Raw genomic sequence first — 20,552 nt, 5'->3', positions numbered from 1 at the left:
GCATTTATGGATTTGGAAAAGGCATATGACAAGGTGCATAGGGGGGCAGTGTGGCAGATGTTGCAGATGTATGGAATATGAAGTAGGTTACTGAAAGCAGTGAAGAGTTTTTACAAGGAGAGTGAGGCTCAGGATAGAGTATGTAGGAGAGAGGGAGATTATTTCCCAGTAAAAGTAGGCCTTAGACAAGGATGTGTAATGCCACCATGGTTGTTCAATATATTTATAGATGGGGTTGTTAGAGAAGTGAATGCTCGGGAGTTGGCAAGAGGTGTGGGGTTAAAAGATAAAGAATCTAACACAAAGTGGGAGTTGTCAGTTGCTCTTTGCTGATGACACTGTACCATTGGGAGATTCTGAAGAGAAGTTGCAGAGGTTGGTGGATGAGTTTGGTAGGGTATGTAAAAGAAGAAAATTACAAGTGAATACAGTGGTCTCCCGGTTCGCGAAGTCACCGGTAACCGATAAATCCGGTATCCAATGCGTTATATCGCAAAAAATTTGCCCCGGTTCCTGTAACAAAACCTGGTATGCGATACGATTCGTACGAGACGTGTCCACATGTGGCCTGAACTGCCCAGTGTGTGCCAGTGTTTACAAGCCAGCCAGTGTGCGCGCATCTAAGGATACATTCGGTACATTCCATATTATCCATATTATCACTGTTTCTGGTGTTTGTTTCTGCAAAATAAGCCACCATGGGCCCCAAGAAAGCTTCTAGTGCCAACCCTTCGAGACCAAGGGTGCTAATGACTATTGAAATGAAGAAAGAGATAATTGCAAAGTATGAAAGTGGAGTGCATGTGTCGGACCTGGCCAAGTTGTATAGTAAATCCCAATCAACCATCTCTACTATAGTGAGCAGGAAAACGGCAATCAAGGAAGCTGTTCTTGCAAAAGGTGCAACTGTGATTACAAAACAGCGATCGCAAGTGTTAGAAAATGTTGAGAGACTGTTACTGGTGTGGATAAATGAAAAACAGATAGCTGGAGATAGCATCTCTCAAGTGATCATTTGTGAAAAGGCTAGGCAGTTGCATGAGGATTTAATTAGAAAAATGCCTTTTACGAAAGTAAAAGACTGGGCAGGCGATGCAAAATGCCCCCAATAAAAAGTAGGGGCGCCATTAGTACACTAAGGGAAAACACCATAAGTGTCCGGGGCCCAAGACTGTTCAACAGCCTCCCATCAAGCATTAGGGGAATTGCCAATAAACCCCTGGCTGCCTTCAAGAGAGAGCTGGACAGATACCTAAAATCAGTGCCGGATCAGCCGGGCTGTGGCTCGTACGTTCGACTGCGTGCGGCCAGAAGTAACAGCCTGGTTGATCAGGCCCTGATCCATCGGGAGGCCTGGTCATGGACCGGGCCGCGGGGGCGTTGATCCCCGGAATAACCTCCAGGTACCTCCAGGTAACTAGTGGTGATGTGAGTGAATTTAAGGCCAGCAAAGGTTGGTTTGAAAGATTTAAGAATCGTAGTGGCATACATAGTGTGATTAGGCATGGTGAGGCTGCCAGTTCAGACCACAAAGCGGCTGAAAAATATGTGCATGAATTCAAGGAGTACATAGACAGTGAAGGATTGAAACCTGTACAAGTGTTTAATTGTGACGAAACAGGCCTGTTTTGGAAGAAATTGCCAAGCAGGACCTACATTACTCAGGAGGAAAAGGCACTCCCAGGACATAAGCCTATGAAAGACAGGCTTACTCTTCTCATGTGTGCCAATGCTAGTGGTGATTGCAAAGTGAAGCCTTTATTGGTGTATCACTCAGAAACTCCCAGAGCGTTCAGGCAAAAGAATATCCTCAAGGCTAATTTGTGTGTGCTGTGGAGGGCAAACACTAAGGCATGGGTCACTAGGGACTTTTTCTATGACTGGTTACACCATGCATTTGCCCCCACTGTGAAAAATTACCTAATTGAAAAGAAATTAGACCTTAAGTGCCTCCTGGTGTTAGACAATGCCCCTGGTCATCCTACAGACTAGTCAGAGCGACTTTGTGGGGACATGAGCTTCATTAAGGTGAAGTTTTTGCCTCCTAATACCACTCCTCTCCTGCAGCCCATGGACCAGCAGGTCATTTCCAGCTTCAAGAAACTGTACACAAAAGCTATGTTTGAAAGGTGCTTTGAAGTGACCTCAGAAACTCTATTGACTCTAAAGGAGTTTTGGAAGGATCACTTTAATATCCTTAGTTGTGTAAACCTTATAGGTAAGGCTTGGGAGGGAGTGACTAAGAGGACCTTGAACTCTGCTTGGAAGAAACTGTGGCCAGAATGTGTAGACAAAAGGTGTTTTGAAGGGTTTGAGGCTAACCCTATGCCAGTTGAGGAATCCATTGTGGCACTGGGAAAGTCCTTGGGGTTGGAGGTTAGTGGGGAGGATGCGGAAGAGTTGGTGGAGGAGGACAATGACGAACTAACCACTGATGAGCTGCTAGATCATCTTCAACAGCAAGAGGCCAGACCTGAGGAAACTGCTTTGGAAGAGGGGATGGAGAAAGTGAGGAAGTTGCCTACTTCAAAGATTAAGGAAATGTGTGCAAAGTGGCTTGAAGTGCAAACCTTTTTTGATGAAAATCATCCTGACACAGCTACTGCAAGCCGTGTTGGCAACCTGCACACTGACAATGTTGTGAACCACTTTAGGAAAGTCAGAAAGGAACGAGAGGTACAGGTCTCTATGGACAGATATGTTGTGCGACAGAAGTCCAGTGACTCTCAAGCTGGTCCTAGTGGCATTAAAAGAAGAAGGGAAGTAACCCCGGAAAAGGACTTGCTACCTCAAGTCCTAATGGAGGGGGATTCCCCTTCTAAACATTATAAACTTCAACACTCTCCCCTCCTCCCATCCCATCAATCATCACCAGATCTTCATTAAAGGTAAGTGTCAATTATTCCATTGTGTTTATTCTATTTTTATTATTGCTATTGTAATTATTCTATTGCATTAAACTTAATATTTCATGTGGTAAAAGCTTTTTTTTCATACTTTTGGGTGTCTTGCACGGATTAATTTGATTTCCATTATTTCTTATGGGGAAAATTGATTCGCTTTCCGATAATTTTGCTTTACGATGAGCTCTCAGGAATGGATTAATGACGTGAACCGGGGGTCCACTGTATAATAAAGAGGAAGGTGATGAGGATAACAAAAAAATTAGGAGATGAGGGTTGGATATCAGATTGGAAGGAGAGAGTATGGAGGAGGTGAATGTATTCAGATATTTACGAGTGGACGTGTCAGCAAATCGGTCTATGAAAGATGAAGTGAATCATAGAATTGATGAAGGGGAAAAAGGTGAGTGGTGCACTGAGGAGTCTGTGGAGACAAAGAACTTTGTCCATGGAAGGAAATAGGGAAATGTATGAGAGTATAGTTATACCAATGCTCTTATATAGGTGTGAAACATGGGTGGCGAATGTTGCAACAAGGAGAAGGCTGGAGGCATTGAAGGGTAATGTGTGCGAGGGGCTTTGATTTCCAGCAAGCAAGCGTGAGTGTGTTAGATAGGAGCGAATGGAGGCATGTGGTTTTTAGGACTTGACGTGAGCAAGGTAACACTTATGAAGGGATTCAGGGAAATCGGCAGGCTGGACTTGAATCTTGGAGATAGGAAGTACAGTGCCTGCACTCTGAAGGAGGGGTGTTAATGTTGCAGTATTATAACCGTAGTGTAAGCGCGCCTCTGGCAAGACAGTGATGGACTGAATGATGAAAGTTTTTCTTTTTTGGGCCACCCTTCCTTGGTAGGAGAAGGCCAATGTGTTGATAAAAAAAAAAGTGACCACAAAGGATATCGAATCAAGAAATTGAAATAATGGATTAAAATTAGATAAGTTTAGATTTAGGAAGGGCATAGAAAAGTACTGGTTTTCAAATAAAGTTGTTGATGAGTGAAACAATCTGCCAAGTAAGGTCATAGAAGATAAAACCTTGGGAGCTTTACAAAAAAGATTAGATAAATAAATGAGTAAGAAGAGATTGGTTTGATTAGGACCTGAGGTTCTCTGGCCAGATGGCTGGCAAAAGTGAGTATTAATCACTCTCAGCATGTCATAGCATCAGTCATTATGGCATTTAAAAAACCCATCACTGTTCTGAGAGTTAGGCTGGGCTCTGTTTTTGAATGTCTGGGGGATGCAGTTTTCAGTCAGTAACCAGAGAAGAAGCACCATGGGCATTTGTGGGTCCTTGATCAGGAAGCCTGATTAATTTAATACTGCTTTATGATTGTATTAGTAAGAGAACACTCAAAACTTCTATTTATTGTGTGCTCATTGTCTCTCTGGGTTATTGAGTTAAGTACTGTGACTCATCTAAGTTTTTATCAGTGGACTTTATGGATTTAAGCCAGAATCTACACTCCAAGAGTGAGCTTTGATGTCAAGAACAATACCTTTGTGAATGCTAGATGACTGTTGGCTTCAGTGATTGACAACATTCAGATACCTGGAGTTTACCTTGAGAGAGTTCCGGGGGTCAACGCCCCCGTGGCCCGGTCTGTGACCAGGCCTCCTGGTGGATCAGAGCCTGATCAACCAGGCTGTTGCTGCTGGCTGCACGCAAACCAACGTACGAGCCACAGCCCGGCTGATCAGGAACTGACTTTAGGTGCTTGTCCAGTGCCAGCTTGAAGACTGCCAGGGGTCTGTTGGTAATCCCCCTTATGTGTGCTGGGAGGCAGTTGAACAGTCTCGGGCCCCTGACACTTATTGTATGGTCTCTTAACGTGCTAGTGACACCCCTGCTTTTCATTGGGGGGATGGTGCATCGTCTGCCAAGTCTTTTGCTTTCGTAGTGAGTGATTTTCGTGTGCAAGTTCGGTACTAGTCCCTCTAGGATTTTCCAGGTGTATATAATCATGTATCTCTCCCTCCTGCGTTCCAGGGAATACAGGTTTAGGAACCTCAAGCGCTCCCAGTAATTGAGGTGTTTTATCTCCGTTATGCGCACCGTGAAAGTTCTCTGTGCATTTTCTAGGTCGGCAATTTCACCTGCCTTGAAAGGTGCTGTTAGTGTGCAGCAATATTCCAGCCTAGATAGAACAAGTGACCTGAAGAGTGTCATCACGGGCTTGGCCTCCCTAGTTTTGAAGGTTCTCATTATCCATCCTGTCATTTTTCTAGCAGATGCGATTGATACAGTGTTATGGTCCTTGAAGGTGAGATCCTCCGACATAATCACTCCCAGGTCTTTGACGTTGGTGTTTCGCTCTATTTTGTGGCCAGAATTTGTTTTGTACTCTGATGAAGATTTAATTTCCTCATGTTTACCATATCTGAGTAATTGAAATTTCTCATCGTTGAACTTCATATTGTTTTCTGCAGCCCACTGATACGGTGACAACTCATGATTAAGCAAAATCTCCTGGGTAAATAGAACTTTCAGATCCTTTATTTTCATTGTTTATTGCAATATAAATGTAATTTGTGTGTGCAGAAACTAAATTAAGCTTACAGTATAGTACTCGAGTTTTTTTTTTTTGCTGTTTTTTAACATTGTGATTTACTGGACACAGACAATCTTTTGAAGGTTCTCATTATCCATCCTGTCATTTTTCTAGCAGATGCGATTGATACAATGTTATGGTCCTTGAAGGTGAGATCCTCCGACATAATCACTCCCAGGTCTTTGACGTTGGTGTTTCGCTCTATTTTGTGGCCAGAATTTGTTTTGTACTCTGATGAAGATTTAATTTCCTCATGTTTACCATATCTGAGTAATTGAAATTTCTCATCGTTGAACTTCATATTGTTTTCTGCAGCCCACTGATACGGTGACAACTCATGATTAAGCAAAATCTCCTGGGTAAATAGAACTTTCAGATCCTTTATTTTCATTGTTTATTGCAATATAAATGTAATTTGTGTGTGCAGAAACTAAATTAAGCTTACAGTATAGTACTCGAGTTTTTTTTTTTTGCTGTTTTTTAACATTGTGATTTACTGGACACAGACAATCCCTTCTAATTAGCTCATTATATTCAGAGTTTATTGTGGTGAGAAACTCATGTTCAACAATGTTAACCTTTGAAAGTCTTTAAATATTATTTTTTTTAGCACATAGGCCATTTCAAACCAAGATAGGGTGGTCTGAAAAAGAAAAACTTGCACCTTCATTCCATCACTGTCTTGCCAGAGGCGCACTTACACTACAATTATAAATCTGCAACATTAACACCCCTCCTTCAGAGTGCAGGCACTGTACTTCCCATCTCCAGGACTCAAGTCAGGCCTGCCAGTTTTCTTGAATCATTTCATAAATGCTGCCCTGCTCTCACTCCAACAGCACAACAAGTCCTAAAAACCATTTGACTCCATTTGCTACTCTCTAACACACTCACACATGTTTACTGGAAGTCCAAGCCCCTCACACACAAAACCTCCTTTACCCTCTCCCTCCAACATTTCCTAGGCCGGCCTCTACCTTGTCTTCCCTCCATTACAGATTTATACACTCTCAAAGTCATTCTATTTTGTTTCAACCTCTCTGCATGTCTGAACCACCACAACAACCCCTCCTTAGCTCTCTGGATAATAATTTTGGTAATTCTGCACCTCTAATTTCCAAACTATGACTTCTCTGCATTATATTCACACCACACATTGCCCTCAGACACGACATCTTCACTGCCTCCAGTCTTCTCCTTGTTGGTTGCAACATTCACCACCCATGTTTCATGATTGTTGGTATAACTATACTCTCATATATTCTCTTCTTTGCTTCTATGGACAAAGTTCTTTGTTCCCCTCGTCAATTCTGTGATTCACCTCATCTTTCATAGACCCATCTGCTGATACGTCCATTCCTAAATATCTGAATATATTCACCTCCTCCATACTCTCTCCCTCCAACCTGATACAGTCTTTTGTTACCTAATTTTTTTTTTTTGTTATCCTCATCACCTTACTCTTTTCTATATTCACTTTCAATTTTCTTCTTTTACATACCCTACCAAACTCATCCACCAGCCTCTGCAACTTCTCTTCAGAATCTCCCAAAAGCACAGTGTCATCAGCAAAGAGCAACTGTGACAACTCCCACTTGTGTTAGATTCTTTATTGTTTAACCCCAAACCTCTTGCCAACACCCGAGCATTCACTTCTCTTACAACCCCATCTATAAATATATTGAACACATGGTGACATCACACATCCTTGTCTAAGGCCTACCTTTACTGGGAAATAATCTCCCTCTCTCCTACATACTCTAACCTGAGCCTCACTATCCTCATAATAACTTCTCACTGTTTTCAGTAACCTACTTCCTATTCCATACATTTGCAACATCTGCCAATATGTTAGACCCAAATTAGATTATGTAACAGTAGTACTGTCTGTTGTTTGCACCTAAAGAAACATATGGGCAAACTGGAAACAGTCCAAAGACTTGTTACTGGTTACTGAAAAGTGAAAACCTAGCAAGCGTAAGAAAGTTCCTAAGGAGCTTGCCAGATATATACAAAGAATGGATAACAAGGGGTAAGGAATAGGAAAGGGAGGAAAGCGAAAATGAAGGTAAAGACCAAGGAGTCGAAATAAGAGTGGAGAATGTCATTCAGAGCAAGTTGGAAAAGAGCAAAACATGGGTACATAATGTAAAGAAAAAGGAAAGGGAGGAAGAGAAAGCTATAGCAGGAACAAGTGAAAATGAAAAAATGGAAGAAATACACCTAGATGAAAGAAAACTAGAGATTCAGATAAGGTGGCAGAACTTGGGAAAGACACAAAATCAGTAAATATAGGTGGTCAGAACATTTGCAGATACATGCTATGCAAAAGGTATGTGGCTATATGACAGAGCATCCTGGAATAAATACAAGAGAAAATGTGCAAACATGTTGAGTAAGGGAAAGTTTTACTTTGACAAAGAGTCCAGGTACTTCCACCCAGTGATGTGCAAAGCTTCAACACAGTTCAGAGAATGTTATGACCTGAGCTGCCCAGACCATCATGTAAAGTAACAAGGCTCTTCAGAGAAAACAGAGAAAGGGAAAATGAACAGCAGTGTGTTTTAGACATAAAGAGAAATGATCGGACCAAAGAAAGAGGCAAAAAGGGGAAACTCTACAGATGGGCCAGATGGGCAGCACAGTGGGACATACCAAACCAGGCATCAGCCCATCAGGGCAGAATGCATAATCAAATGCAAAGTCTGTACTGGAGAAACCAGGGGTATGTACACCAGAGGCCATACCAAGTAGTACATCACCAGGGGTACTAACGAAACACACAGCAAAGCAAAACATCCCAAATGGTAATTCCTGCTTCATACTTGCAAATATTCAGGGTTTGAAATCAAATAAAAACAAAATTAGTAATGTCAGTGGGTTCCTATCAGAAGCAAATGCCATGTTTGGCATTGTGTATGCGTGTATGCACCTGGAGAAGAGAGGAATATAGAGGAGAGAGAGAGAGATTTTGGGAGATGGTAAGTGAATGTATAGGAACCTTTGAACCAAGTGAGAGAGTAATTGTGGTAGGGGACCTGAATGCTAAAGTAGGAGAAACTTTTAGAGAGGGTGTGGTAGGTGAGTTTGGGGTGCCAGGTGTAAATGATAATGGGAGCCCTTTGATTGAACTTTGTATAGAAAGGGGTTTAGTTATAGGTAATACATATTTTAAGAAAAAGAGGATAAATAAGTATATAAGATATGATGTAGGGAGAAATGACAGTAGTTTGTTGGATTATGTATTCAATTCAAAGTTTATTCTCTATAAGGATTACAATGCTGAGTTTACAGAATTTGGTTATTGTGTGGTTTACATGTAGTAAAATAATAATTACAGAGTATACCACTAGAACACCTAGCATGGCTAGGCATTTCGGGCAGACTTAAATTAAATCTTAAGTTTAAAATATTACAAAATTATGAGGTAAGTTGGTATTATGGCTAAGTGACTAAATACTAGTTTGTGAGTTTAGCAATGTGAATGCTTTTGTTTTGGCACTATACATAGTTTCAGTATTGGAGTATCACAGGCCAACTTATGACTAGTTAAGATTCATTATTTTGAGATTGAGATTGATATTTCTGTTTATGGTCAAATGGTAGATAAAAGACTGTTGAGTAGATTTCAGGATGTACATGTTTATAGAGGGGCCACAGATATATCAGATCACTTCTTAGTTGTAGCTACACTGAGAATAAAAGGTAGATGGGATACAAGGAGAATAGAAGCATCAGGGAAGAGAGAGGTGAAGGTTTATAAACTGAAAGAGGAGGCAGTTAGGGTAAGATATAAACAGCTGTTGGAGGATAGATGGGCTAATGAGAGCATAGGCAATGGGGTCGAAGAGGTATGGGGTAGGTTTAAAAATGTAGTGTTAGAGTGTTCAGCAGAAGTTTGTGGTTACAGGAAAGTGGGTGCGGGAGGGAAGAGGAGCGATTGGTGGAATGATGATGTGAAGAGAGTAGTAAGGGAGAAAAAGTTAGCATATGAAAAGTTTTACAAAGTAGAAGTGATGCAAGGAGGGAAGAGTATATAGAGAAAAAGAGAGAGGTTAAGAGAGTGGTGAAGCAATGTAAAAAGAGAGCAAATGAGAGAGTGGGTGAGATGTTATCAACAAATTTTGTTGAAAATAAGAAAAAGTTTTGGAGTGAGATTAGCAAGTTAAGGAAGCCTAGAGAACAAATGGATTTGTCAATTAAAAATAGGAGAGAAGAGTTATTAAATGGAGAGTTAGAGGTATTGGGAAGATGGAAGGAACATTTTGAGGAATTGTTAAATGATGATGAAGATAGGGAAGCTGTGATTTCGTGTATAGGACAAGGAGGAATAACATCTTGTAGGAGTGAGGAAGAGCCAGTTGTGAGCGTGGGGGAAGTTCGTGAGGCAGTAGGTAAAATGAAAGTCGGTAAGGCAGCTGGGATTGATGGGATAAAGATAGAAATGTTAAAAGCAGGTGGGGATATACACAAATAACCCACACATAAAAGAGAGAAGCTCACGACGACGTTTCGGTCCAACTTGGACCATTTACAAAGTGTGACTTTGTAAATGGTCCAAGTCGGACTGAAACGTCGTCGTAAGCTTCTCTCTTTTATGTGCGGGTTATTTGTGTATCGTTCCAGTCACGGTATTGTGCCTTTTTTTGTTATTTATAAGTGGGGATATAGTTTTGGAGTGGTTGGTGTAATTATTTAATAAATGTATGGAAGAGGGTAAGGTACCTAGGGATTGGCAGAGAGCATGCATAGTTCCTTTGTATAAAGGCAAAGGGGACAAAAGAGAGTGCAAAAATTATAGGGGGATAAGTCTGTTGAGTATACCTGGTAAAGTGTATGGTAGAGTTATTATTGAAAGAATTAAGAGTAAGACGGAGAATAGGATAGCAGATGAACAAGGAGGCTTTAGGAAAGGTAGGGGGTGTGTTGACCAGGTGTTTACAGTGAAACATATAAGTGAACAGCATTTAGATAAGGCTAAAGAGGTTTTTGTGGCATTTATGGATTTGGAAAAGGCGTATGACAGGGTGGATAGGGGGGCAATGTGGCAGATGTTGCAGGTGTATGGTGTAGGAGGTAGGTTACTGAAAGCAGTGAAGAGTTTTTACGAGGATAGTGAGGCTCAAGTTAAAGTATGTAGGAAAGAGGGAGATTATTTCCCAGTAAAACTAGGCCTTAGACAAGGATATGTGATGTCACTGTGGCTGTTTAATATATTTATAGATGTGGTTGTAAGAGAAGTAAATGCGAGGGTCTTGGCAAGAGGCGTGGAGTTAAAAGATAAAGAATCACACATAAAGTGGGAGTTGTCACAGTTGCTCTTTGCTGATGACACTGTGCTCTTGGGAGATTCTGAAGAGAAGTTGCAGAGGTTGGTGGATGAATTTGGTAGGGTAAGCAAAAGAAGAAAATTAAAAGTGAATACAGGAAAGAGTAAGGTTATGAGGAGAAAAAGATTAGATGATGAAAGATTGGATATCAGATTGGAGGGAGAGAGTATGGAGGAGGTGAATGTATTCAGATATTTAGGAGTGGACGTGTCAGCAGATGGGTCTATGAAGGATGAGGTGAATCACAGAATCGATAAGGGGAAAAGGGTGAGTGGTGCACTTAGCACTCTGTGGAGTCAAAGAACTTTGTCCATGGAAGCAAAGAGGGAAATGTATGAGAGTATAGTTGTACCAACACTCTTGTAATGGTGTGAAGCATGGGTGATGAATGTTGCAATGAGGAGAAGGCTGGGGGCAGTGGAGATGTCATATCTGAGGGCAATGTGTGGTGTGAATATAATGCAGAGAATTCGTAGTTTGGAAATTAGGTGGTGTGGGATTACCAAAACTATTATCCAGAGGGCTGAGGAGGGGTTGTTGAGGTGGTTCGGACATGTAGAGAGAATGGAGCGAAACAGAATGACTTCAAGAGTGTATCGGTCTGTAGTGGAAAGAAGGCGGGGTAGGGGTTGGCCTAGGAAAGGTTGGAGGGAGGGGGTAAAGGAGGTTTTGTGGGTGAGGGGCTTGGACTTCCAGCAGACATGCGTGAGCGTGTTTGATAGGAGTGAATGGAGACAAATGGTTTTTAATACTTGACGTGCTGTTGGAGTGTGAGCAACATAACATTTATGAAGGGATTCAGGGAAACCGGCAGGCCAGACTTGAGTCCTGGAGATGGGAAGTACAGTGCCTGCACTCTGAAGGAGGGGTGTTAATGTTGCAGTTTAAAAACTGTAGTGTAAAGCACCCTTCTGGCAAGACAGTGATGGAGTGAATGACGGTGAAAGTTTTTCTTTTTCGGGCCACCCTGCCTTGGTGGGAATCGGCCAGTGTGTTAATAAAAAAAATTAATAATAATAATGTAAAAGAAACGTAGATCTACTTTTGGAGTACTACGCATGTGAACGTAGATCTGCTTGGACAGTTTAAGGGTTAAATCAGTACCTTGGTTCAGTTGCCAATCACAGGCAAGCCCACCAAAAGCTAAATCAGTGAGGTTTACTATTGTTAATTGTTTTTTCAGATATTCGTAATTTTTTTTTTTTAACATGTTGGCTGTTTCCCACCGAGGCAGGGTGATCCAAAAAGAAAGAAAAACCCAAAAAGAAAGAAAAATCTTTCATCATTCAACACTTCTCCATCATTCATATATAATCACTGTCTTTGCAGAGGCACTCTTACTTTGGAATTTTGTGATTGCCTTTAGAAAAGTGTTAAGTTAATCAGAATATGGTTTATATATATCACTACCAAGATTCTGTTCTAATATAATAAAATCCTTTATTGCAGATGATGAATCAGATGAAGGGTGTGACACAGAGATCAAAGATGAAAGCCCAGTGGCACAGTGTTATGTCTCGGTGGAGCAACCCATTTCAGGCTGCTACCACCATAACATGCTGGGAGAAAATGACAGGTTTATCATCATGTATTTAATGATTTGCATGTTACTGTATAACAACTCATGCAGTAAACTGCTAGATGTAGTACACTAAAAATGGGCAAGATTACTAACTTTACAATTGTCTTCGGTTAAGGATGGAAGCAGTGTGGCACAGAAGATCTAATAGTTTTAAATTTTAATTATAGTCCCTAGTAATTAGAAGATAATGAGGGTTTGATCCAACCAGGGGAATGGGAGCTCAGATTCTTTGAATTAAGAGATCCCAGTGAAATACTGTGAAGAAAAAGCAGTTAATTAACCCTTTGACTGTCGCAACCCCGAATCCTGAGGTGTCTCCTGGTGTCGCAAAATTTAAAAAAAAAATTATTTTTTCTTTGAAATGATAGAGAATCTTTTCCTGATTGTAATGACACCAAAAAAACGAAATTTGCAGGAAAACTGGCGGAATTATGCTCTCGCGAAGTTAGCGACCTCAGCGCTGTTTACAAATCGGCGATTTCGCCCAATTTGTGCCCTATTTTCGGCTAATTCCATTGTCCCAGTCGTCCAAACTCATAGCTATTTCTTTAGAACTCCATTTTTTCTATCGATTGAGTATAAGAAACTGCCTATTTACCGATTTCAACTACCTAATAATGTGGTCAGAAATTTGCAATTTGGCCAGTTTCACGAAAACTAAAAAATATGACAATTTCAAAATAAGGTCCAGAATGAACAATGCAGACATTCCTGGCTCTAAAATAACATTTTCTTTGCTCATCAGTCATGTCTCCAGGCCCCTCTGATATTACTCTTGCTTTCTATTTTGAATTTTTATTCAAACAAAAAATAGAAGACTTACTATTATGCAGACTACTGCAATACTGTAATAATTGTATAAATAACATCAACCCATTCATGACTGCATATTAGAATGGCTAGTTGGACATTTATTGGACAATGGCATCATTTGTTTACTTTTGAACATTGGCAAAAATCAAACATTTCCCCTACTTTGATCTCCATTTCTAGGTTCTTTTTATAGTAAAATCAATCAAAATCACCTCTATTTCTATAATATGTTTTCCATTCTATCAAATGAGACCAAGAAAACGAGAATACAGCTATAAATACTATACAAAAATAGACCACAAAGTCGGCATTTTAATTAAAAAAAACGGTCGGAGTTTTTTTTTTCTCATTATGCACTGCGTGCTCCAGGATTTTTTTATATGGTGCACACTGACCACACAGACCCATTCTCTCACATGTGGGCCTACCAGCTTTCTCCTGCTTGATTTGAAGCCGCTAGAATTTATGAGTATATATACGTCAAACACGGTACCTCGTAAGACGTATATATACGGCCGCGACAGTCAAAGGGTTAAAAATGCAGAGTTAATATTATTTGTAACCATATATGAAAGATGCAGTGATGCATTTTGTCTTCATCCGTGGAAGAAGAAGCAGTGATGCATTTTGTCTTTATCCATGGAACAAGATGCAGTGATACATGTCGTCTTCATGAAACAAGATGCAGTGATGCATATTGTCTTTATCCATGGGACAAGATGCAGTGATACATGTTATCTTCATCTATGGGACAAGATGCAGTGATACATGTTGTCTTCATCCATGGGACAAGGTGCAGTGATACATGTTGTCTTCATCCATGGGACAAGATGCAGTGATACATGTTGTCTTCATCCATGGGACAAGATGCAGTGATACATGTTGTCTTCATCCATGGGACAAGATGCAGTGATACATGTTGTCTTCATCCATGGGACAAGATGCAGTGATACATGTTATCTTCATCTATGGGACAAGATGCAGTGATACATGTTGTCTTCATCCATGGGACAAGGTGCAGTGATACATGTTGTCTTCATCCATGGGACAAGATGCAGTGATACATGTTGTCTTCATCCATGGGACAAGATGCAGTGATACATGTTGTCTTCATCCATGGGACAAGATGCAGTGATACATGTTGTCTTCATCCATGGGACAAGATGCAGTGATACATGTTGTCTTCATGGAACAAGATACAATGATGCATATTGTCTTCATCCATGGAACAAGATGCAGTGATGTATGTTGTCTTCATCCATGGAACAGGATGCAGTGATGTATGTTGTCTTCATCCATGGAACAAGGAGGTGAACTATTGAGATATTAGGTAACAGCAAACAAGAGTTGCACAAATATTAGAATGGAAGGAAATATCAGGTGTACAGTACTGTATTAATTCTTAAAATTTGGAAAATTCAAATGAAAATTTTTGGGCAGTATGAAGAGATTTTTAAATTTGTTGTAAGCTTCTAGATGTGTATAAATATCAGCTGATTTTTTTTTTGTTTTGCAGAGACATCCATATCATTGAGGTGGACGGCAGCAGCAACAGCAATGGTAGCTTGGTGTTGGCTGTGGTTGGCAGTGGTGAGGGTGGTAGCAGAGGCCTCAGCCTTGCTAGTGGCCGAGGTATTGAGAGGAACATTACATTAGTGTTGCGTACCTCCAGACCCACCACCTGGTCCCTTCATGCCACCAGCCTGCAGGGTACCATCACTTTACTTGTGGTAAGTGACCTTATGACACTTGTGTATTCTACTCTCACCTCGTTCTTTTATTCATGCTTTTTTTCCTCATTTATTCATGTCTTACAAAAGGGGCTAATGCCCAGGGATCCACCTCAGCAACCAACCTCAAACCAGTCATCATGCAACATGAAGCAGTTACCAGAGATATCACAAACTATAATTATAAGCAACACACTATGTCCTTATTCGAGTTCCAAAACCTTCTTAATGTAAATATCATTCATACTGAATACTGTTCATTCCATATACAGTGGACCCCCACATAGTGACTTTAATCCGTGCAAGAGGGCTGATTGTTATGCGAAATGTTCGGTATGCGAATGAATTTTCCCCATAAGAAATAATGGAAATCAAATTAATCCGTGCAAGACACCCAAAAGTATGAAAAAAAAATTTTTACCACATGAAATATACATTTTCCTACACACAAAGAGAAGGATACATGCACAATAGTAGAGTAGTACATGCACAATATATATTGTGCATGTACTACTCTACTAAATGAAGAATAAATGACACTTACCTTTATTGAAGATGCAGCAATGACTGATGAGACACTGTGTCCTGGGAGTGCCTTTTCCTCCTGAGTACTGTAGGTCCTGTTTGGCATTTTCTTCCAGAACAGGCCTTATCACACTGTGTATGCCACTACGATTCTTAAATCTCTCAAACCAACCTTTGCTGGCTTTAAATTCACCAATATGAGCACTAGTTCCAGGCATTTTTCCCTGTTCACCTGGGTGTTAGTCGACTGGTGTGGGTTGCATCCTAGGAGACAAGATTAAGGACCCCAATGGAAATAAGTTAGACAGTCTTCGATGACACTGACTTTTTTGGGTTATCCTGGGTGGCAAATCCTCTGGGGTTAATTGTTTCTTGGTATTCTCAATAAGCCACACCAACAACGGTGCTACAGCAGCAGCAGCAGCTGACGGTGGTACAGCAGCAACAGACGATGCTACAGCAGCAACAGACGATGCTACAGCAGCAGCAGACGATGCTACAGCAGCAACAGACGATGCTACAGCAGCAGCAGATGATGCTACAGCAGCAGCAGATGATGCTACAGCAGCAGCAGACGATGCTACAGCAGCAGCAGACGATGCTACAGCAGCAGCAGCAGCTGACGGTGGTACAACAGCAGCAGCAGCTGACAGTGCAGCAGCAGCTGACAGTGCAGCAGCAGCTGACGGTGGTACCGCAGCAGCTGTACCATCAATAGTAGCGATGGTTGATTGGGGTTTATTATACAACCTGGCCAGCTCGGAGACACGCACTCCACTTTCATACTTATCAATGATCTTTTTCTTCATCTCTATAGTAATTCTCACCCTTATTGCTGTAGGGTTGGCACTAGAAGCTTTCTTGGGGCCCATGGTCACTTATTTTCCAGAAAAAATCACCAAAAACACTGTAATAATACGAAATGTTCCGATTGTATGCTTGGATGTTACCGCGGAGGCTGGCTGGTAAACAATGCCACCGGCGGAACATGTGAGCGTGGCTCAGGCCGCACATTGGACGCGTCTCGGACGAAGGGCGGTGAGAGGGTTTTTGGGCGGTATGTGAGGCAAAATTTTTGCGAAAAAAGCAAGCGGTATGAGGATTGTACGGTATGCGATGCGTGCGGTATGTGGGGGTCCACTGTATCTTTATTTATTTGATTTTCTTGTGTTTTTTCTTTGCTTTTCTAATATTTGTTCCAGTGACTTTTGTGGCCTGTGACAACAATATAATGCACAATGTATATACAGTGGACCCCTGCATAACGTTGGCATCGCATAGCGTTAAATCCGCATAGCGATACATTTTATCGCTAAAATTTTGCCTCGCATAGCGCTAAAAAATTCGCTCAACGCGATTCGTCCGAGACACGTCCATGCGGCCTGAGCCAGCCTCACTTGTTCTGCCAGTGGCATTGTTTACAAGCCAGCCTCCGCGGTAACATTCAAGCATACAATTGGAACATTTCGTATTATTACAGCCTTTTTATAGTGATTTCACCTGAAAAATAAGTGACCATGGGCTCCAAGAAAGCTTCTAGTGCCAACCCTACAGGAATAAGGGTGAGAATTACTATGGAGATGAAGAAAGAGATCACTGCTAAGTGATAGTAAACCCCAATCAACCATCGCTACTATTGTGTCCAAGAGAACGGCAATCAAGGAAGCTGTTCTTGCCAAAGGTTTAACTGTGCTTTCGAAACAGAGATCGCAAGTGATAGAAGATGTTGAGAGACTGTTATTGGTGTGGATAAACGAAAAACAGATAGCAGGTGATAGCATCTCTCAAGCGATCGTAAGTGAAAAGGCTAGGAAGTTGCATGAGGATTTAATTAGAAAAATGCCTGCAACTAGTTGTGATGCGAGTAAATTTAAGGCCAGCAAAGGTTGGTTTGAGAGATTTAAGAGGCGTAGTGGCATACATAGTGTGATAAGGCATGGTGAGGCTGCCAGTTCGGACCAAAAGGCAGCTGAAAAATATGTGCATGAATTCAAGGAGTACATAGACAGTGAAGGACTGAAACCTGAACAAGTGTTTAATTGTGACGAAACAGGCCTGTTTTAGAAGAAAATGCCAAGCAGGACCTACATTACTGAGGAGGAAAAGGCACTCCCAGGACATAAGCCTATGAAAGACAGGCTTACTCTTCTCATGTGTGCCAATGCTAGTGGTGATTGCAAAGTGAAGCTTTTATTAGTGTATCACTCTGAAACTCCCAGAGCGTTCAGGCAAAAGAATATCCTCAAGGCAAAATTTGTGTGTGCTGTGGAGGGCAAACAATAAGGCATGGGTCACTAGGGACTTTTTCTATGACTGGTTACACCATGCATTTGCCCCCACTGTGAAAAATTACCTAACTGAAAAGAAATTAGACCTTAAGTGCCTCCTGGTGTTAGACAATGCCCCTGGTCATCCTACAGACTTGGCAGAGCGACTTTGTGGGGACATGAGCTTCATTAAGGTGAAGTTTTTGCCTCCTAATACCACTCCTCTCCTGCAGCCCATGGACCAGCAGGTTATTGCAAACTTCAAAAAACTGTACACAAAAGCTCTGTTTGAAAGGTGCTTTGTAGTGACCTCAGAAACTCAATTGACTCTAAGAGAGTTCTGGAGAGATCACTTTAATATCCTCAATTGTGTAAACCTCATAGGTAAGGCTTGGGAGGGAGTGACTAAGAGGACCTTGAACTCTGCTTGGAAAAAACTGTGGCCAGAATGTGTAGACCAAAGGGTTTTTGAAGGATTTGAGGCTAACCCTCTTGGAAGAAACTGTGGCCAGAATGTGTAGACCAAAGGAATTTTGAAGGATTTGAGGCTAACCCTGAGAGGAGTATGGCAGCTGAGGAATCAATTGTGGCATTGGGGAAGTCATTGGGGTTGGAGGTTAGTGGGGAGGATGTGGAAGAGTTGGTGGAGGAGGACAATGAAGAACTAACCACTGATGAGCTGCTAGATCAACTTTAACAGCAAGAGGCCACACCTGAGGAAATTGCTTCGGAGGAGGGGAGAGAGAAATTGAAGAAGTTGCCTACTTCAAAGATTAAGGAAATCTGTGCAGAGTGGCTTGAAGTGCAAACCTTCATGGATGAAAATCACCCTCAGACAGCTATTGCAAGCCTTGCTGGTGACTATTACACTGACACTGTTGTGAAACACTTTAGGAAAGTCATAAAGGAACGAGCGGTACAGGCCACTATGGACAGTTATGTTGTGCGACAGAAGTCCAGTGACTCTGAAGCTGGTCCTAGTGGCATTAAAAGAAGGGAAGCAACCCCGGAAAAGGACTTGACACCTCAAGTCCTAATGGAAGGGGATTCCCCTTCTAAACACTAAAACCATCCAGTCTCCCCTCCTCCTATCTCATCAATCATCACCACATCTTCAATAAAGGTAAGTGTCATGTAACTGTGCATGTTTTCTTAAGTTTGTGTGTATTAAAATTAATATTTCATGTGGTAAATTTTTTTTTTTTCATACTTTTGGGTGTCTTGCACGGATAAATTTGATTTCCAGTATTTCTTATGGGGAAAATTAATTCGCATAACGATAATTTCGCATAACATTGAGCTATCAGGAACAGATTAATAGCATTATGCGGGGGTCCACTGTATATGGAGAGTAAAAGAAAGGTAAAGAGAGTGGTGAGAGAGTGCAAAAGGAGAGCAGATGATAGAGTGGGAGAGGCACTGTCAAGAAATTTTAATGAAAATAAGAAAAAATTTTGGAGTGAGTTAAACAAGTTAAGAAAGCCTAGGGAAAGTATGGATTTGTCAGTTAAAAACAGAGTAGGGGAGTTAGTAGATGGGGAGATGGAGGTATTAGGTAGATGGCGAGAATATTTTGAGGAACTTTTAAATGTTAAGGAAGAAAGAGGCAGTAATTTCATGCACTGGTCAGGGAGGTATACCATCTTTTAGGAGTGAAGAAGAGCAGAATGTAAGTGTGGTGGAGGTACGTGAGGCATTACGTAGAATGAAAGGGGGTAAAGCAGCTGGAACTGATGGGATCATGACAGAAATGTTAAAAGCAGGGGGGGATATAGTGTTGGAGTGGTTGGTACTTTTGTTTAATAAATGCATGAAAGAGGGGAAGGTACCTAGGGATTGGCAGAGAGCATGTATAGTCCCTTTATATAAAGGGAAAGGGGACAAAAGAGACTGTAAAAATTATAGAGGAATAAGTTTACTGAGTATACCAGGAAAAGTGTACGGTAGGGTTATAATTGAAAGAATTAGAGGTAAGACAGAATGTAGGATTGCGGATGAGCAAGGAGGTTTCAGAGTGGGTAGGGGATGTGTAGATCAAGTGTTTATATTGAAGCATATATGTGAACAGTATTTAGATAAAGGTAGGGAAGTTTTTATTGCATTTATGGATTTAGAAAAGGCATATGATAGAGTGGATAGAGGAGCAATGTGGCAGATGTTGCAAGTATGTGGAATAGGTGGTAAGTTATTAAATGCTGTAAAGAGTTTTTATGAGGATAGTGAGGCTCAGGTTAGGGTGTGTAGAAGAGAGGGAGACTACTTCCCGGTAAAAGTAGGTCTTAGACAGGGATGTGTAATGTCACCATGGTTGTTTAATATATTTATAGATGGGGTTGTAAAAGAAGTAAATGCTAGGGTGTTCGGGAGAGAGGTGGGATTAAATTTTGGGGAATCAAATTCAAAATGGGAATTGACACAGTTACTTTTTGCTGATGATACTGTGCTTATGGGAGATTCTAAAGAAAAATTGCAAAGGTTAGTGGATGAGTTTGGGAATGTGTGTAAAGGTAGAAAGTTGAAAGTGAACATAGAAAAGAGTAAGGTGATGAGGGTATCAAATTGGGGAGGAGGAGTATGGAAGAAGTGAATGTTTTCAGATACTTGGGAGTTGACGTGTCGGCGGATGGATTTATGAAGGATGAGGTTAATCATAGAATTGATGAGGGAAAAAAGGTGAGTGGTGCGTTGAGGTATATGTGGAGTCAAAAAACATTATCTATGGAGCCAAAGAAGGGAATGTATGAAAGTATAGTAGTACCAACACTCTTATATGGGTGTGAAGCTTGGGTGGTAAATGCAGCAGCGAGGAGACGGTTGGAGGCAGTGGAGATGTCCTGTTTAAGGGCA

General features: G+C 41.2%; 1 protein-coding gene across 1 annotated transcript in view; it reads left to right on the top strand.

Moving 5' to 3' along the window:
• Positions 1-20,552, top strand: part of LOC128692724 (transforming growth factor beta receptor type 3) — a 500,896-nt gene that overhangs the window by 409,024 nt on the left and 71,320 nt on the right. The window contains exons 5-6 of the mRNA XM_070090033.1: positions 12,238-12,364; positions 14,700-14,913. Coding sequence (XP_069946134.1) covers positions 12,238-12,364; positions 14,700-14,913 — 341 coding nt within the window. The remainder of the gene's footprint in view (positions 1-12,237; positions 12,365-14,699; positions 14,914-20,552) is intronic.

Source organism: Cherax quadricarinatus, chromosome 30 (assembly GCF_038502225.1).
Source record: "Cherax quadricarinatus isolate ZL_2023a chromosome 30, ASM3850222v1, whole genome shotgun sequence".
NCBI lineage: Eukaryota > Metazoa > Arthropoda > Malacostraca > Decapoda > Parastacidae > Cherax > Cherax quadricarinatus.
The sequence above is the reverse complement of the archived record's forward strand: the minus strand, read 5'-3'. Positions and strand labels throughout refer to the sequence as shown.